Source organism: Bufo gargarizans, chromosome 6, assembly GCF_014858855.1.
Source record: "Bufo gargarizans isolate SCDJY-AF-19 chromosome 6, ASM1485885v1, whole genome shotgun sequence".
NCBI classification, from domain to species: Eukaryota; Metazoa; Chordata; class Amphibia; order Anura; family Bufonidae; genus Bufo; species Bufo gargarizans.
The window spans coordinates 313,883,540-313,904,409 of record NC_058085.1 but is presented as its reverse complement, the minus strand read 5'-3'; the positions used below and the strand labels follow the sequence as shown (position 1 = coordinate 313,904,409).

Sequence of the window (20,870 nt, the reverse complement as noted above, 5' to 3'; positions counted from 1 at the left end):
CTAGTTTGGCTGCTTTTATTTGTTTTTTACATATTCTATTTTTTTCAGTTTAGTTTTTCAGTGCTTCCTCACCACCCTCCTGTTTTAGTGATTTAAATGCTTTCTTTTTGTTATTTATTGCCTTTTTTACAGTTCAATATATCCACATTGGTTTCTTCTTGTTCCTTAACCTTTTATACCCATACGGTATGTACCTCTCACAATAAGATTTTAGGATGCTTTTAAAAATATCCCGTTTTGTGGCTGTATTTTTATTTATGAGGACTTTGTCCCAGTTAGTTAGGCCTATAGCCTCTCTTAGTTTGCTAAAGTTTGGTATTTTTGTTCCTCCCTGTAGAAATGCTTGTTTGAACGATAATTGGAAGGTTATTACTTTATGGTCACTATTTCCCAGGTGTCCCCCAACCTGCACATCTGTTGTTCTGTCAGGTCTATTGGTTAATACTGAGTCCAGTATGGCCGTCCCTCTAGTCGGGTCCTGAACCAGTTGGGAAAGGTAATTGTCTTTGGTTATTGCCAAGAACCTGTTTCCTTTATGAGATGTACAGCTTTCAGTTTCACAGTCTATATCTGTGTAGTTGAAGTCCCCCATAATAACCACCTCATTATGATTTGCCGCCTTGTCTATCTAATTTAGTAGTAGATTTTCTGTGGACTCTGGTATATTAGGTGGTTTATAATAAACTCCTATAGGTAATTAATTATTATTTTTGCCTCCATGTATTTCAACCCACAGTGACTCCACATGCTCATGTCCTTCACTTATATCTTCTCGGACTGTGGGCTTTAGACCAGACTTTACATAAAGGCAGACCCCTCTCCGGTTTTGACGATCCTTTCTAAACAGACTGTAACCCTGTACATTAACTGCCCAGTCATAGCTATCATCCAGCCATGTATCAATTATTTTCACTATGTCATAGTCCTCCTCACACATCACTAATTTTAGTTCCCCAGTTTTATTAGTCAGGCTTCTGGCATTAGTATACATACATTTGAGAGGTTTATGTATATTTTTACCCTACACCTTTCCTTCTGAACTGTTCTAGTCCCTCCTTCCATTCCTCCCCAGTCCCATTACCTTGCCCCCGGTCTCTATCTGCACTATCTTCCCCTCCTATAATGTAATTACCCTCCCCCCCAGTCGCTAGTTTAAACACTCCTCCAACCTTCTAGCCATCTTCTCCCCCAACACAGCTGTCCCTTCCCCATTGAGGTGCAGCCTATCCCTACGATAGAGCCTGTAGCTGACAGAGAAGTCGGCTCAGTTCTCCAGGAACCCAAACCCCTCCTTCCTACACCAGTTCTTTAGCTACTTGTTAACCTCCCTAATCTCCCGCTGCCTTTCTTGTGTGGCTCGTGGAACAGGCAGTATTTTGGAAAACACTACCTTTGAGGTCCTTGTCCTAAGCTTTTGACCTAAATCCCTAAAATCATTTTTAAGGACTCTCCACCTTCCTCTAACCTTGTCATTGGTTACGATATGGACCATGATCGCTGGGTCTTATCCAGCCCCTCCCAGTAATTTGTGACAGATCGCCCTATCTGTTCCCCCTAATAATGGAGTCTCCCACTACCAGCACCTGTCTGGCCTGCCCTGCTTTCCTGGTCCCCTGCTTACTGGAGCTGACATTCCCTGACTGGCAGAGGAAGGGTCCGGCTGCAGCAGTGCCGTCCCTAAACTGACATCCCCTCATCTGCCAACCGTGCAATTTTGTTGGGGTGTGACAGATCAGGGCTAGCCTCCCTTGCACTCTTCCCTCTACCCCGCTTTCTAACTGTTACCCAGCTAGCTACCTCACTTTCCTCAGCCTCCTCACTTCCACCCTCCCCCTCATCTACCCCATAGAGCGCTTGCTTGGTGAGAAGCAAACTTATTTCCAAATAGTTAACGCCTCTCAGTGCTGAAACTCGCCCGTTTAGATACTCAATTTGTGATTCCAAACGGGTAATTTGCTCACATTTTGAACAATGATATACACCCTCGAACGGCTGTTCCAGGACTGCATACATCAGACAAGATGTGCACTGGACTGCGCTGTCAATTATGGAACACCTGCTAATGGGGATTACACCAGATGTATGTTTATTGCTTGAATTTAAATAGTATATGCATTTAAAAAAGTTGCAGATTATGGTTCACTCCATGTTTGCGTTAAAATTTGCAGTTGTTCCCGTTTCTCGACACTTTTCAAAAGGGTTGCAAAAGTGGGTGGGGCTTAGCAGAAGGCGAAGATTTACTATAATTTACACCAGAAACTAGCACATAGCCAGAAGATGCACCAAACTTATTAAGAAAAGTCAGTCTAGATGAATGTACTCCAGTATGTCTCAATATTTGATCCTTATTCAAACAGTATATAAAGCTGAAGATGACGTAATGGAAAAAAAAACAAGAGCAAACTTTGCCATAATGTTTTACAAAATCCCAAATATAAAAATTGGAGTGTTCCTAGGTTTTTGTGAATGCTGCTAATACATTTTATTTTTTTGGCAACTGTACAGAAGCCTGATGCAAACGTAATTATAAGAAACATATTTTTCATGTACGGCTTGGTGAGCAAATGGGACTTTTTTTTTGTGCTTAAGTAGAGAACGATTACATTTGATAGCTAACATTTTACTCTGAGGTATTACATCCTGTGATTTCCCTTCCTACTGCAAGTGTGCTGTTCCGTTACAATTCTTTTCTGGAGCTTATTCTACTGAGAAATTAATTATTTGCTTTTACCACTGATTGACAATTACAATTACGGAGAGTTCTAGTGCAGTCATTCTCCACTCGAGTATTATTCATAATTGCTTTAAATATGTTTATACATAGACTTGGGTGACACTTTTAGGCACTGCTGTCAATCCTATGGCATCTTTGTTGCAATGTGGCATTTATGTAGAATTCTACTTACTCACAATAATCCGTTTTTGAGAATTCCATTTGCGGTCCGTATGCGGAACCATTCATTTGAATGGTCCCGCAAAAAAACCTAATAATACTCCGTATGCATTCCGTTTACATATTTACGTATATCCATTCCGCTGAAAGATAGAACTTGGCCTATTATTGGCAGCAAATAACGATCTGTGGCTCCATTCAAGTCAATGGGTCCGCCAAAAATACGGAACACATATGTACAGTACAGACCAAAAGTTTGGACACACCTTCTCTTTCAAAGAGTTTTCTTTATTTTCATGACTATGAAAATTGTAGATTCACACTGAAGGCATCAAAACTATGAATTAACACATGTGGAATTATATACATAACAAAAAAGTGAGAAATAACTGAAAATATGTCATATTCTAGGTTCTTCAAAGTAGCCACCTTTTGCTTTAATTACTGCTTTGCACACTCTTGACATTCTCTTGCTAAGCTTCAAGAGGTAGTCACCTGAAATGGTTTTCACTTCACAGGTGTGCCCCGTCAGGTTTAATAAGTGGAATTTCTTGCCTTATAAATGGGGTTGGGGCCATCAGTTGCGTTGTGGAGAAGTCAGGTGGATACACAGCTGATAGTCCTACTGAATAGACTGTTAGAATTTGTATTATGGCAAGAAAAAAGCAGCTAAGTAAATAAAAACGAGTGGCCATCATTACTTTAAGAAATAAAGGTCAGTCAGTCCGAAAAATTGGGAAAACTTTAAAAGTGTCCCCAAGTGCAGTCACAAAAACCATCAAGCGCTACAAAGAAACTGGCTCACATGCGGACCGCCCCAGGAAAGGAAGACCAAGAGTCACCTCTGCTGCAGAGGATAAGTTCATCCGAGTCACCAGCCTCAGAAATCGCAGGTTAACAGCAGCTCAGATTAGAGACCAGGTCAATGCCACACAGAGTTCTAGCAGCAGATATGGGATATCAGAAAATACGCTGATAGTGAAGCCCTGTATTCCACTACTAATACCACTCATATGGTTGTACTCACAAGCATGATTAGTTATGCAGGCACATCACACAAAATCAGAGGCTTCTCTTTCTTTTTCTTTCTCTTCTCTCTTCAACAACGCTGTGTAAAATATTTAAACCGCTCCAATAGTGAAGCACCGCTTTAAAAACCAGTATAAATTTAGGTTTATTATACTCGCAAACATAAAACGGTAACAGGCAATGTAATAAAACAATCCAACGATCCTGCCCGACCCGGGTTTCGCTCCGAGCTTCCTCAGGGGCGTGTTCCACACTTTTTCCCACAAGTCTCTATTTACCCTCATACCCCTCCCCCATTGCCTATAACAACCTTTAATTTAAAATATTATAAAATTCCAATAACCAGCAAAGTCTCATCCCTCATCCACAGATTAAATACATAGCCTTACCAATGTTGTCACAATTTTTTGTTATAGTATATTCCCCCATCTCTTTTACTTCACTCAGGGGGAGGAGTATGAGGGTATTTAGAGACTTGTGGGAAAAAGTGTGGAACACGCCCCTGAGGAAGCTTGGAGCGAAACCCGGGTCGGGCAGGATCGTTGGATTGTTTTATTACATTGCCTGTTACCGTTTTATGTTTGTGAGTATAATATACCTAATTTTATACTGGTTTTTAAAGCGGTACTTCACTATTGGAGCGGTTTAAATATTTTATACAGCGTTGTTGAAGAGAAAAAAAGAGAAAGAAAAAGAAAGAAAGTGAAGCCTCTGATTTTGTGTGATGTGCCTGCATAACTAATCACGCTTGTGAGTACAACCATGTGAGTGGTATTAGTAGTGGAATACAGGGCTTCACTATCAGTGTATTTTCTGATATCCCACAGGAACATCTGAAGGAAAATTGTAGTAGTGGGACCTGATGTTTTGCCCATATATCTGAAATTGGATGAGTTGAGCTTGAAGAGGTTTTCTTCTGATTGGATAGGGAACCCATATAACGCATTTTGGGTAGGCAACCCCAGAGATGGATTTATATATTCTGTGGCAGAACTAGAATAAAAACTCTGAAAAATAAAAACTCTAAACGCAGAGGAGCTGCAGCTATTTGGATAAGTATTATTAGTGTGGCGACAGGTCTTCTTTAAGCTCACAGTTTAATAGTTGCAATGCTGCGACCTAGTGGTCAGATGCATTTGAGACTCCAGCTCCCACTGGCCTCCCACTGCTGGTTACCCTCTTTTTCCCTTTGCACAGTATTAGGGACAAAGCTGGCAATCAGTGGCGGGTGGGAGGGAGGTTACATTAGTCCGTTCTGAGTTATTTGGCCTTTAACTATGAAAATTTTCTACACAGTCCTTATCAGACTGTATGTATAGGAACAAAGTTCGAGTGCTTGTACAGATGACTACATACAGTATACTGCTATTTTGGGATTCTACTTAGCAATTTTCATTATCGGACATTAGCTATTTGCTAATGTCAGATGAGTCCATATATATCACTGTTACCTGTCTGTGCTGTAATTTCAGTAAACATCGTACTTTTATAATATGCAAATTACTTCACGACCAGCAAGTTGGCTGGTTACTTGCTGGTAGCCGCCGCATCCTAGGACTATGCTCTTTTCCGGGTGTAGGCTGACGTCATTGGCGCAGGCGCACTGAGGAAGAAGCGGGCAAGCGAGCGTCCTTCTCTCAGAGCGCCTGCGCCGAATGAGGACCGGTACAGCACAGGCGCGGGATTTTATGGGCAGAGAGGGCCAGCGAGAGGAGGAGAGCGCTCGCTGGCCCTGTCGATCAAGTGGAGGAGGGGGCGTGTTTATAGTCCTAGGGTGCGGCGGCTACCAGCAAGTAACCACCCAACTTGCTGGTCGTGAAGTAATTTTCATATTATAAAAGAACGATTTTTACTGAAATTACAGCACAGAGACAGGTAACAGTGATATATATGGACTCATCTGACATTAGCAAATAACTAATGTCCGATAATGAAAATTGCTAAATGGGGGGGTGACAGAAGCCCTTTGAAGGGGTTCTCCAAGTGTTTAATACTGATGATCTATCCTCAGGATAGGTCATGAGTATCTGATTGGTGGAAGTCCAACGCCCGGCACCCCCGCCATTCAGCTGTTTAAGAGACCTTTTCCTAGGAAAGTGACTTTATGTTCTTCAATCCCATGGCCTAGGTGCAGCTCAGTTCCATTCAAGTGAATGGTGTTGTGGTTGGTAAGCTGTGAGAAAAAGGCAGGTCCTAGGCATTGGACCCCCACTGATCACATACTCATGACCTATCCTGAGGATATTTAATCAATATTTGTTGCGGGCAATGGTTGTGGTACCACTGTGCCAACCAATCAGTTTGACTTTGAGCTATACCTAAAGGCACTATCATGGTGGTCCCCTGGTAATCACCTTTAAACCCTTATACAGGGATCTGGACATCACTGTTTGGGAGCCATCAGGCCGCTACCTCTTGAAATAGTCCCTGTGTGGTTTTCTGGTGACCTACAGGGATCAGAGACATGGGTACATGGCACAGAGGGAGCAGGAAATACAGGTAGTTAGGAAATAGGCAAAGGTCAGGGCTGGCAGAGTTTGTATAAGTCCGAAAAACAATCCAAAGGTCAGGGCAGGTGGCACAGGAATAGTATGGTGTCCAAGCACAGATCAGGGACCAGGAAACGGACAGACAAAAGGGTACTAGCTTTTTTACAGGCACTAGTAAGAGAGACCTAGCAAGACCTGTAGAGACCAAAAGAGATCAATTGCACAACACCAGGACTGAAAGAAACAGCCAGGTATATATATGAACAGCTTGGCATTTGGACACCGCCATGCAGCAGCTCACAGAGCAGGAGAAGATTAACCCTAGCAGTGCTGAAAACAGAGGTACAATGAACACAAGCTCAAGGACATCTGCGTCCAAACATGATTAAACACTCGGAAACCCCCTTTAAGTAAGTGTGAAAATACATTTCAAAAGTTATCTAGTGGTCTTTGATACAAATAAAATGAGGCTTGCATAAATCGATGCTGTCGGGACATTCTCATTTTGATGAATGGAACTGATTTTCTGTCTCGCTGGCGTGTAAATATTCTCTGAGATTATGTTCACAGGGCATAATACGCTTGCTGAAAATTACGAGGCTCATTAGACGTATAATAGCCTCTGAAGTGTGGCCATTATTTAAAGTATTTTTGATGCATATTTTCTGCAAATAGGCTCCAAATAACACATCAGCATTTTGGGAGTGTATTTTATGCCTTCCCGTTGCGTTCAACGAGAAATACAGCGAATAAAGCACTTCAAAGAAGCAACATGCTACCTCTTAAACAGCAGCATAAAAATATGCACTGTGTGAGATATGGAGGGTAGTTCTCATTCAAAACAATGGGAAACTGTTTTCAAGCACTTTTTTTTCACAAATTCTCACAATTTTACTATTGCTTTTGGAAATTTATGACAATCATGTCTACAGACACGTCTCTAATAGCTGAGGGTCTATAATGCATTTAGTTTTTAACATTGCTGGATATTGACTGGTTAACACATGTATGCAGATTCTAAGCTTGCCAGAGATATTCACACGTCAGCGTTTAGTCAGTGATTTCCATCAGTGATTTTGAGATAAAACCAGGTACGGTTCTAAACACAGAACACAGATGAAGATCTTTTCCTTATACCTCATGTCTGTAGAGGTTCCAGTCCTGGTTTTAGCTCACAATCACGGTGTCACGAGGGTGTCAAGAACCACACCTGACTCCGTTATACCCGGGTTCAGGAAGTCGCAGCGGTTGGCTGCGCGCTCTATGTAAGATAGGGCTGTTTCTTTATGGTAGCTTTCTGTGTTTGCTTTGCAACCCTTTTTGTCTCACTCAGGGATCCGTAGCTCCTTCTCCTCAGCTGTTCCTTGTCCAGCACTCCCAACCTCCTTATATTCCCCTCTCCCACTTCTCTGGTTGCCAGAGATAGAGCTTTCTGCCTGGACTTCTATACTGACCCACTGGAGCTGTGTTGCTGCGTTCTCTGGTTGTTGGTCCAGAACGTTACCCTCCGGATCCCTGTTGGGCCTTTGTGGTCTGCTGTGGTCGTCCACCTGGGATTATATGTTTGTCTGTATTGTCTGTCCTCTCCTTGGTGTTTTCCTCTTAGTGTCAGTGGTGCGGACTAGCAATCCCACCGCCCCGTTCACTACCTAGGGCTCATCTTAGGGAAAGCCAGGGTTTAGGCACGTGATCGCCGCACGGGTGAGGAACCCGTCTAGGGACGTCAGGGCAGTCAGGTGCCAGCCGCAAGGTGAGTCAGGGGTCACCACCTTTCCCTCTTCCTTGGGCAGGGCCTTCCCTTTTCCCTCCCTTTGCGTGACGCCGGTCATTACACACGGATAGAAATCACTCATGTGTGAATAAGGCTTTATATCGCTAATCTATTCTGCGGCACTTTACAGACATTATCATCGCTCTGTCCCCAGTGGGCCTCACAGTCTAAGGGCTCGTTCACACGACCGCGTGAAGCCCGTGCTGTGGACCGCAAATTGCGGTCCGCAATGCACGGGCACCATCCGTGGGGCAGGCGCATAGGGATCGCAGACCCATTCACTTGAATGGGTCCGTGATCCTTCCGTTCCGCAAAAAGATAGAGCAAGTGCGGTGCGGAAGCACGTAACGGAACCCAAGAAAGCACTCCGTAGTGCTTCCGTAGTGTTCCGTTCCGTTCTTCCGTTCTGCATCTCCGAATTTGTGGACCCATTGAAATGAATGGGTCCGCATCCGTGATGCGGAATGCACACAGAACAGTGAACGGTAAATTGAGGATCCACAAATGAGGTCCGCAATACGGCAACGGGCATTACACGTTCATGTGAACGAGCCCTAAGGTCCCTATCAGTCTGTCTTTGGAGTGTAGGAGGAAACTGGAGAACCCGGAGAAAACCCACACAAACACGGGGAGAACATACAGACTCCATGCAGATGTTGTCCTTGGTCTGGTTCGAACCTAGGACCCCAGCGCTGCAAGGCACCAGTGCTAACCAGATAACCGAGGGCTATAAGAGTTAAATATGTAAAGGGGTTGTCCCATGACTGCAACCCCATTTCATGTGTGTTCTTAAGCCATAGATGTGGTCAGGACCGCCATCCCCCTCACTATTATCCAGAGATCAAACAAAACATGTTTAATGACATTCCAAAATGAAGCAGAACCCCTGAGCTAGCTTCCTTTTGAAGCCTGGAGATTAAAAGTTTAATTAATCCTTTAATGAAAGTGGCAAAAAATAAAAAGAAGCCATGTATATGACCGTGCCGTGTGGTTCGGAGTATTTGCAGATAGCAAGATCAGAGGATGATTTTATTAGCAAGTAGGTAGCTTCATGTTCTTCCATGTGTGCAAAATAAGTAGGCTGTACAGATACATCAGCAAACCATGAGAGCTCCAGCAAATATGTTGTTTTTTAAATTAATTAAATTATGTTAAATTACAAGTTATATGGGAGCTGTGGGTGGACTGGTGTGTCAGTATCACTCTCCTGTGCAGCATGCAGAAAATTGATCAACAGGGCACCTGACGAATCTAGCTTGGGCTAAAACTGCCAGATCAGCTATGGAGGGGTCACATTAAAGGTTTTAGGAGAAGCACTGAACATTTCACAAGCGTTTGCAGACAAAACTTCAGAACCAATAGGCAATAGGCAAAAATGAATGTTTTATCCAACAATGGTTACATATGTGTAGGGAATAGTGCAAACCTAGTCTCCACCAGACCACTGTCCCTACCTTCTTAGAAAATCTATCCTAAACGACAGCCCCCAACTGGTCGACAGTCCCTATGCTGGCTTGTGGAAATAGGATAACTTGCTATAACCTAAATTCCCCTTTTAACCCTTACATAATCAAACACAGGGAGCAAACAAGTCACAGGTAACAGTTCACACACACCACAGAAGTCCGCAGCCAGGCACAACACAAGCAGCCAGCCTACATGGAACAGCACTGTGACGGGAGGATTTTTGCATAAATAAGTCACCCATTTACAACATACAGTCCAAAGTCCCAGCTTTCCTTCCCCCCAAACGATACACAATAAAACTCTGGCTGCCTGCTGCCACCACTAGGGATTGCTCAATGCATATAAATTTAAAAGGGTTGTCTGTGCTACAGGTATTGATGCCCTATCCTCAAGGTAAGTCCTCAATATCAGATCAATGGGAGTCTGACAACCGGCACCCCCACTGATTAGCTATTTCGGCAGCTGCGAAGCCAGAAAATACAGTGTATGGAGCAGAAGGTTCTGTACACTGTGTACCTTCCAGGGCAGGCGTACTGCAGTTCAGCTCACATTTACTAACTAATCTTCAGTACCCCAGCACGGCCACTACACAGTGTGTAGAGCTGTCTATTTCTAGCTTTGTACACTGTATAGTTTCTAGCACTATGGCTGATGGTGGGGGGTGCCGGTTGTCAGACTCCCACTGATCTGATATTGATGAGCTAGCCTAAGGACATGTCCTTCAGCAATAATGTCCTATATCATTCATGTGACTGCTGCAGCCAATCACTGACCAGAGTGGTCACATGCCATGAGCGCATCACTACCAATGTGATTTGCTGTAGCGATCACTTGAATGGTATACAGTATGTGGCATCACCGCTGTAGGACTGGTGGTGGATTAAATAGGTAAGTACTGGATTTTCTTTTCTCTGATTTTAGACCATTTCCTGTTGGTACCCAATTTTCTTAAACTCTTAGAATAACCCTTTAAACAGCTACCACTGAACTCAATGGAAGTTGTAAAATGGTTCATTCAATGAACTCCCCCTAATGGTGGCTTCAGTAAAAACACAATAATAACTATATAGAAGCAGGAGGAGTTCAATATTGCATCACCCATCTCACCACCGACCCCTTGACCTGGTCTGCCTCTGTGGTAGGTACGCCACTGTTGTAAGATTAGTAACTATGGCTATTAACATACAGATGTAGCCGAGCTAAACTTGACTCCGATAACACATGTCACAGTGTTATCTCAGTTATCTTGTGACAAAAGCTATTGAAATCCATTGAAAAGTTAGTTATCTCTTTCTTGCCATTCTTTACTTAAAGCGCTAACCATCAAGTTTAGCTCGGCTGCATCTGTATGTTCCCATATTTTCAACCGATACTCCCAATCTTAAAGGGAATGTGTATTGTGAATGGTTGATCCTGTCTTATCTATACACAGAGGTGCTATCTGTCACTCCAATCCTGTCTGTAATGATAAGCAGATAACTGCAGTGAAGGGATCTGTACAGACCAAGAAGTGGCGCATATTATTAGGCTAATGCGAAAACTTCTAGATTTTACGATTTTTGTTTAAATATAGTTATCGACATAGAAAATTTAAAAATAAGCACCAAAATTCTTTAAAAATGCCTCATAAAAGTGTGCCTCAAAGAATGGGTAATTTTTTGAGGACACATTACCTTTTAAAGGGAAATGCTGAAATGTAACAGCCCCTTTAATGCACATTTTGAAGTTTATTTCTAGCTACAATTTTGTCAATTGTGTCTTTAGTTCTATGAAGTTTTAGGATGTGATCTTTAGTATGAAGACAGCTTTGCGGTGCTTATTATTTTTGTTTATCTCTCCCTGTTTTATAGAAATTGCGATTTATGGACCATTTTGCTCATCTAGAGGCTCTTGAAATGAAACTGGAAATCACCCGACTGTTACCAGGAAGACTTGCTGCTATGTTCTACTTTTATTTCTCTGGAGTAAACAGCTGGATGAAACGAACCTTAAAAATGCATGACTATTGACAATACAGTATCAGATTCAAGATTTGAAGGATACAAAAAAAAATCTAATCTGCTACAGAGTAAATATTTTCCGTGATGCTAATATACAGTATATAGCCCCCAATAATGCAAACTACATGTAAGGTACAGTAAAACAAAAAAAAAGTCTGCCTGTCAAGATGACCTCGGATTATGTGGCTGCTTCTGTTATTTTACCCTCAGTAGATGGAAAAGTGATATCTTCTCAGTCAAGTGGAGATGAAAATTCTAAGAATACTTTGGATAGTAGCGTTATAAAAAGATCCAGAACAGTCCAAGACCGAGAGAATGTGAAGACTGCGGCCTCCATATCTAGGTTAAAAGGTCATCACGGAGAGAATTCTGCGAAGTCTTTTTTAATAACAAGCCACGAAGAAACCCGAGAAAATGTGACTGACGAAGAAGCTCTACAAGAGAAACCTGGCATATCAAATGCTGTTGACTGCTTCAGCATAAGCAGTAAAGCCTTAGAGAAGGCGTGCAAAGCCAACCTGGGTTTTAATCAGTTTTGCAAGTCATACGACCCTCTAAAAGGTAAAAATGTCTGCCTAGAGCCTCCGCTTCCCGCAGTTCTTAAAGAAGTTAATTTTAGAGTGGATAGATCACTGGTGGACAGGAGGGCGTTAGAGGGTCAGTTAATAGTAAGTGATCACTGCACAGATGCCGTTAGCTGCATTCCTCCGTTGCATCGATCGTATACCGCTCAGAAGAGCGCTTTGTGTTCCACAAATAACCCATGTATTTTGGGCAGCCATTTGCAGACAATGAAAAGAAATTGCTTTGGCAGTTTTGTCTCCGGCTCCCGTCATCTAAACAGTCGTTCTCAAAGCTGTGACAACAATGATGGACGCGTAACGGTCTGTACTAAAGGAGGTCATCATGTGAATAATCAATCACGGTTGGACTCAGAAAAAGCGCCAGGGTTTCCAGGTGACTGCGCTCATGGCCAGGATTTACTCTGTGTAATGTCCTCAAATCCATTAGAAAGTCAGGAGACCTGTGAAAGCTTCATGGATGAAATAGATAATGATTTGTCGAGGAGCAGAAAAGACCGCTCAACTCTGCTGGTCAGGAGGTTTTGTAAAAATTATAAGGAGGTGAAAAAGTCTGTATATACTGGAACAAGTGCGATTGTGAAGTCTTTGCCTTCTGGCCACATTGGGACTAGAGCTTGCTGCTTTGTTGAGAGAAAACAAGAAGGGACAAATGACCTCAAGTGGCACTGGATAGCTGCTCAATGCCTGGCATCTGTGCAAGGGTCAGCCGGAAGAAGAGATCTGCTATGCTACTTGGTGAGAATGACCACGTGTGAGGTAAGATCATGTACTATGTATTTTATGATCAGATTTTCTCATCTTATACATATTGTTTTTTCACGGTTCGAGTTTGAACTAAATGTTTCTCAGCAGGCGAAAGTAACTTTTTCTGAGTTTCTTAGGAGTTTCATTAAAAAAGGGCAGCTGTCAGCAGATTTGTACCTATGACACTAACCTGTTACATGTGCACTTGGCAGCTGAAGACATCTGTGTTGGTCCCATGTTCATATGTGGCCGCATTGCTGAGAAAAATCATGTTTTAATATAGGCAAATGAGGCTCTAGGAGCAACTGGGGCGTTGTCATTACACCTAGAGGCTCAGTTCTCTGTAACTTCTGCAACCGCTCCATTTTGATTGACAGGGCCAGGTAATGAAAACATCATTACACTCCGCCCTGTCAATCAAAGTGCAGCGGGAGCTGCACCTGCAGAGAGAGCGGAGCCTCTAGGTGTAATGGCAACACCCCTATTGCTCCTAGAGGCTCATTTGCATATATTAAAACATAATTTTTCTCAGCAATGCGGGCACATGTGAACATGGGACCGACACAGATGCCTTCAGCTGCCAAGTGCACATGTAACAGGTCCGCCAGTGTCATAGGTACAAATCTGCTGACAGATGCTCTTTAACCCTTTTAAGTTAAATGAGTTGTCCTATCTGCACCATGTATGGCCTATGGATAGCCTATGCCATAAATGTCTGATAGATGCAGGTCCCTCCTTTGTGACCTGCAACAATCTCAAGAACGAGGCCCTGAAGTAACCGAAGAACACACCGCACACGCATGGTGTCCTCCACATTCAGACCACCGCAATATGGGTCTTCTGAAAGTAGACAAGCCAGCACTTGTCTATTTTATGAAGTCCAATGCCAGAGAATGGAGGGTAGTCACACGTGTGTGGCTTGCTGTCCTTTCACTTCGGGTCCCATTCTGGAGATAGGTGCAGGGCCTATCTCTAGGACCCGCTCCTATCAGACATTTATGGCATATCTTAACACACTGCACTAAACTTCCAACAAAGTGCAGACGACAGGTTCAGTGTATGTGAATGGATGGGTGATGTCTGGTCACATGATCCTCCATCAGCAGTCAGTTTATGGACAGGACCTCCATGTGGATGGCAGAAAGAGTAATCCAACAATGGGGCATTCCTTATAAAATATAGAAAATGGCACATACTGTAATATCAGCAAAGGATATATTAGTGTCATATAGCCGTCTTACAAACACATTTATCAACAGTAACCAGAAAGTGGCCAACCACTTTAAGTGGCACAGTAGCCCCTCCCCTTCACACCAGCCAATCAGATATTTGTATACTCACAGCTGGTGGCAGCTGCTGGTAAACATTATTTTTCAGTGGCTAACGTAGAAGAGTATAAGGGTCAGTTCACACAACTGATTTCTAAAATACACGCGCAAAAAATCAATGCTGAATCCAAGCAGATTTTTTTGTCTCAAAATTTGGCACGTTTTTGATTTGTATTTTTCTGCTTCCCATTAATTACAGTGGGAAAATCAGCACAGATTCTGCCCCAAGTTAGGGCATACTGCTTATTTTTTACACGTGTGAAAAATAAGCACCTGCCGACTCCCATTGAAATGAATGAGAGGCAGTTTGCAGGCGAATTATGCGCATATTACAGGTCAAAATACGCGCAAAAAAACAGCCCCGTGTGAACTGACCCTAAGGGTAGGGGCCACATCTGGTGAAGTTTTTCTGCTGTGGACCTCACTGCTATAGACTTTGCTGCGGATGCCCCATAAATTTTACCTCTACACATTGAAGGGGTGAAAATCCACAGCATTTCTGCAGTATAATGATATTGATATTTGATCATTCGCAGCATTGTTCCTTTTCCATGTGGAATTTTTCTGCGGCATGTGGCTGACATTTTTAAACCCCTGTCCATATGTAACGTACTATAACTTTTGGAAGAACCTGTAAACTCAGATACACCACTCTCTTACATCAAGAATCAGGCCTAAGTGCACCTCTTCTGCTTCTAGTACCACGTCCACTGATATCAAAGGCATCAATGATCAATGTGACCTCTGGTCCTTAGTTTCCTAATTTTCCTAAAAATGTATGCTTTCACCATTTGTAATATCTATAACAGTATTTTTACATGTGGCAGATTTGTTGCAGAAGTTTCTGTGACTTAAAGGGGTTTTCTGAGATTCTTTTTACTGATGACCTATCCTTGGGATAGGTCATCAGTATCTGATCGGTGGGGGTCTGACATGCAGGACCCCCGCGATCAGCTGTTCGAGAAGGCACCGGCGCTCTTGTGAGCACCAGGGCCTTCTTACAGCTCACCAAGCACAGCCCCGTACATTGTATAGAGGCTGTACTTGGTATTGCACTCAGCCCCATTCACTTCTATGGGGTTCAGCTGCGCCAAGGTCATGTGACCAATGGACGTGTCATCCCTCAGCCTTGGAAAAGCAGAGATAATGCCAGGGTGCTTACAGGAGCATCCCTGCCTTCTCAAAATAGCTGATCGGCGGGGATCCAGTGTGTCGGAACCCCCGCGATCAGTAAAAAAAATTTGGAAAACCCCTTTAAAATCATCTCAATCGATCAGCTGTTTGAAGAGGAGGCGGTGCTCCATGAATGGAATGGAGCAAGTACTTGTAATTACATTACGCCACCGCTCCACTGGAGATGAAGCGCAGTGTAATGAACTGAAAAAAGAACTCGCCTGGAGCGCCGCCTCCTCTCCAAACTGATTGACGGGGGTGAAGGGTGTCGTACCCCTACTGATCAGATATTGATGACCTATCCTGACAAAAGGTCATCAATATAACTGACATCAGTGCAATTTTCTAGGTTACAGGCAATCTGTTTAGGCTGAGGTTCACATCACATTTATGAACTCCATTTAGCGTGTATGCAGAAAAAGCTGTTAGGCCTCTTTCACACGAGCGTGACGGATTGGCTGTGGATGCGCTCAGGGTGCGTTCAGCGAAACTCGCACCGCTTTGCAAGCAAGTTCAGTCAGTTTTGTCTGCAATTGCGTTGAGTTGTTCAGTTTTTCCACGCGGGTGCAATGCGTTTTTCACTGAAGGTTTACAAACAACATCTCTTAGCAACCATCAGTGAAAAACGCAGAATATAGAACATCCTGCATTTTTAACGCAATGCAGAACTAATGCGTGAAAAACAACACTCATGTACACAGACCCATTGAAATGAATGGGTCAAGATTCAGTGTGGTGGGTGCTATGCGTTCACATCACGCACCCGCGTGGAAAACTTGCTCGTGTGAAAGGGGCTTAAGCCTCTCACTCACTCATACAGACACACCCTGCTTCTTGCTGCTGACTTTTAAATCAGAACCGTGGATATGGGTCACCCACCCAGCTCTTTGCTTATTCCCAGATTTACTGATACCTGCTATACTCAGTACCATCAGTGTCCACTATCTATCCTAGTGGACACACTAGGTACTGGCTTTTACTCCACCAGGGCCGGGCACCTTGGTGACACGTCTCAGGTGAAACACAGCGAACCATGATATGCATCTCCTCTAATAGGTTTCCTGCAGCATTCTAGGAGACACATATCTTCCCTCATATATGAGGCCTGTCACTGTCTCACAGTACATAAAGATCTGACGCTCTCAGCATTAAGTAATCTCGGAGTATCAGGCTTATGCCTCAGGTGTCCTCCTGAATTCAACTGTTTTGCCATCCCCTGGACGATGATACAGTTTTATACTGTGGCACAGGCGGCAGTATTCTGTGCTGCCCTGTGGTATCTGGTTCTGCTGGGGCGGTATTTTCTTCTGCACTACGATATTCCTGTCCCTGTCTACTTATGTTGCTCTGCCTTCTGTCAATTTGGACCTGTATACAACATTGGGCCACTTTTGTTTGTTTCCCCAAGGCCAATTTAAATTACCTGTCCGCCCCTGGTCCAGGCTCTAATATCATAGTGAGCCCCAAAGGCCCAGGAAAAAAAAAAAAACATTTAATATTGCCTTTAGAGCCAATCACTTGACCCTAGTGTCTATTTCTTTGATTCAAAACCTATTAGACTTTATTGATGATATAGGGGTTGGACCTTGAGAATAATTTCCTCTGGTGGGCACAAGGAACTCCAGTCCAACTCTGATAGGGGTCTAGCCAAATCAAAGGACCTGAGAGGTATGCATAACATATTCAGCTGCTGATATTCTATCAGCTTTTTTTTTTTTTTTGGTCCACTGAAAGTGAGCCCTCTCTTACGACTATAGTCGAGAAATACATCAATTTACCCGTTATTTTTTGGAGGGGTGATGGTGGAACTACAGGACATGACTGACAGTAAATAGCTGTCATAACTGGTTTCATGTCCCTTATATATCATGGGCCATATCTGAATGTCACACATCTAAAATACAATTGCACAAAAAGAATGTACATATATTTTCTATGCGCAACCCTCAGGATCCTGTCACTAATAAAAACGTACCCGTTACAAGTCGCATTGCCTGAATTTTAACATTGTATTGTCATTTCCTTTGAACCCAGTATATAATTTGTGATTTTTATTAAATAGTTTCTACAGAAAAGACATTAAAGAAGCCTGAAATGTTTCAAGTCAATGTTGTCACATGGCGGTTATGTTTAGTGACTCTAAATTATTAAACCGCCTTTTGTGTTAAGCAATTCACATTCTGATTAGCAGCGGAGAACATGAATAATTTACCATGAAAATTGTAATAGGATTATACCTGACCTTAATCCTTACACAGCCAAAGGCTTTTTAACTGAGTTTTCAATGGGGATTTCTGTATGTACTTTGTACCTATACCAGATAATTCTCCAAGTCTGAAAGTGGAATGACTTTGCTGTAGGCCAGGCCGCTTCTAGGTGACATGTAATATAATTTTACATTTAAATGGTATCTCCAATGATGCACTTAAAACCCCATTAGAATATGCAGCTAAGTCTGTAAATTTTAGCTTCTGATCTAGAATATAAATTGAGTTCTGTATCCTGTTTAGTAGCTTCATTAGGTAGCTTGCTAGCTGCATACTACATCATTCAGTGGAAGGAGACTTCAGCCACTGCAGTCCTCTACTTCCTCCCTGTTGAAAAACACATAGCTTAAAGAGGACCTTTCACCGATTTTTACACTGTGAACTAAGTATACAGACATGTAGAGCGGCGCCCGGGGATCTCACTGCACTTACTATTATCCCCGGGCGCCGCTCCGTTCTCCTGCTGTGCCCTCCGGTATCTCCGGTCACAAAGTTATGATAGGCGGAGTCTGCCCTTGTTCTTCTGTAGCGCTGGCCAATCGCATTGCAGACCTCACAGCCTGGGAGAAAATAACCTCCCAGGCTGTGAGCTCTGCGCTGCGATTGGTCAGCGCTAGAGCAGAACAAGGGCAGACTCCGCCTACCATAACTTAGTGACTGAAATCTCCACCTACTATAACTTAGTGAGCGGAGTTACCGGAGGGAATAGTAGGAGAACGGAGCGGCGCCCAGGGATAATAGTAAGTGCAGTGAGATCCCCGGGCGCCGCTCTACATGTCTGTATACTTAGTTCACAGTGTAAAAATCGGTGAAAGGTCCTCTTTAGAGAGTAACTGTTGTTTCATTTTCTTTCTTCATAAATGATTAGTGTAGGTGAATATAAAAAAACTTTGTAATATATCTCATCAGAGAAAAATGCTTTCACCTCCTCTTCTCCTGTTCCCACTCCTCTTCACTAACTCTCAATTCACTGCTCATCTCTTTCAGTGAAGACAGGCTGCCTGCCCACTGTGGGATGTAGATGTCTATAGTGAGAGGGTAGGTGAAGAGGAGGGAGGGGCCTCTGCAGATAGACAGAGAGCCTGAAATTGAGACTGCTGCTGATTTGTAGGTGATTTACTGCCTAACTTCACTGCTGGATTCACATCTAAACTGCTCAGTTAACCGCCTCCAGACCGCCTAACGCAGGATCGCTTTCTGGAGGCGGCTGTCCCAGGCACAGTCACGCATATATGCGTCATCTCGCGAGATGCGAGTCTTCCTGTGAACGCGCGCACACAGGCGCGCGCGTTCACAGGATCGGAAGGTAAGAGAGTGGATCTACAGCCTGCTAGCGGCGATCGTTCGCTGGCAGGCTGTAGATGCGATTTTTTTAACCCCTAACAGGTATATTAGACGCTGTTTCGATAACAGCGTCTAATATACCTGCTGCCTGGTCCTCTGGTGGTCCCTTTTGCTTGGATCGACCTCCAGAGGACACAGATAGCTCTGTAAAGTAGCACCAAACACCACTACACTACACTACACCCCCCTGTCACTTATTAACCCCTTATGAACCCCTGATCACCCATACAGACTCCCTGATCACCCCCCTGTCATTGATCACCCCCCTGTAAGGCTCCATTCAGATGTCCGTATGTGTTTTACAGATCCACGCATCCATGGATCGGATCTGCAAAACACATACGGACGTCTGAATAGAGCCTTACAGGGGGGTGATCAATGACAGGGGGTGATCAGGGAGTGTATAGGGGCTGATCACCTCCCTGTCATTGATCACCCCCCTGTAAGGCTCCATTCAGACGTCCGTATGTGTTTTGCGGATCCGTGGATCCGCAAAACACGACACCGCGGATCTGCAAAACACATACGGACGTCTGAATGGAGCCTTACAGGGGGGTGATCAATGACAGGGGGGTGATCACCCCACATAGACTCCCTGATCACCCCCCTGTCATTGATCCTTTCAGACTTTTTTTTGGCACAAGTTAGCGGAAATTGTTGTTTTTTTTAGGTTTTTTTTCTTACAAAGTCTTATATTCCACTAACTTGTGTCAAAAAATAAAATCTCACATGAACTCACCATACCCCTCACGGAATCCAAATGCGTAAAATTTTTTAGACATTTATATTTCAGACTTCTTCTCACGCTTTAGGGCCCCTAAAATGCCAGGGCAGTATAAATACCCCACATGTGACCCCATTTCGGAAAGAAGACACCCCAAGGTATTTCGTGAGGGGCATATTAAGTCCATAAAAGATTGAAATTTTTGTCCCAAGTTAGCGGAAAGGGAGACTTTGTGAGAAAAAATTAAAAAAAATCTATTTCCGCTAACTTGTGCCAAAAAAAAAATTTCAATGAACTCGCCATGCCCCTCATTGAATACTTTGGGGTGTCTTCTTTCCAAAATGGGGTCACATGTGGGGTATTTATACTGCCCTGGCATTTTAGGGGCCCAAAAGCGTGAGAAGTCTGGGATCCAAATGTCTAAAAATGCCCTCCTAAAAGGATTTTGGGCCCCTTTGCGCATCTAGGCTGCAAAAAAGTGTCACACATGTGGTATCACCGTACTCAGGAGAAGTTGGGGAATGTGTTTTGGGGTGTCATTTTACATATACCCATGCTGGGTGAGAGAAATATCTCGGCAAAAGACAACTTTTCTAATTTTTTTACACAAAGTTGGCATTTGACCAAGATATTTCTCTCACCCAGCATGGGTATATGTAAAATGACACCCCAAAACACATTCCCCAATTTCTCCTGAGTACGGCGATACCACATGTGTGACACTTTTTTGCAGCCTAGGTGGGCAAAGGGGCCCACATTCCAAAAAGCACCTTTCGGAATTAACAGGCCATTTTTTACAGATTTTGATTTCAAACTACTTCGCACGCATTTGGGCCCCTAAAATGCCAGGGCAGTATAACTACCCCACAAGTGACCCCATTTTGGAAAGAAGACACCCCATGGTATTTCATGATGGGCATAGTGAGTTCATGGAAGTTTTTATTTTTTGTCACAAGTTAGTGGAATATGAGACTTTGTAAGGAAAAAGAAATGAAAAAAAATTCATCATTTTCCGCTAACTTGTGACAAAAAAATAAAAAGTTCTATGAACTCACTA

The 20,870-nt window shown here is 43.3% G+C and overlaps 1 protein-coding gene across 1 annotated transcript in view; it reads left to right on the top strand.

Moving 5' to 3' along the window:
- Positions 1–20,870, top strand: part of PLCE1 (phospholipase C epsilon 1) — a 288,266-nt gene that overhangs the window by 55,373 nt on the left and 212,023 nt on the right. The window contains 1 exon segment of the mRNA XM_044296488.1: positions 11,500–12,989. Within this exon segment, the coding sequence (XP_044152423.1) occupies positions 11,817–12,989 (1,173 nt within the window). The 5' untranslated portion in view covers positions 11,500–11,816.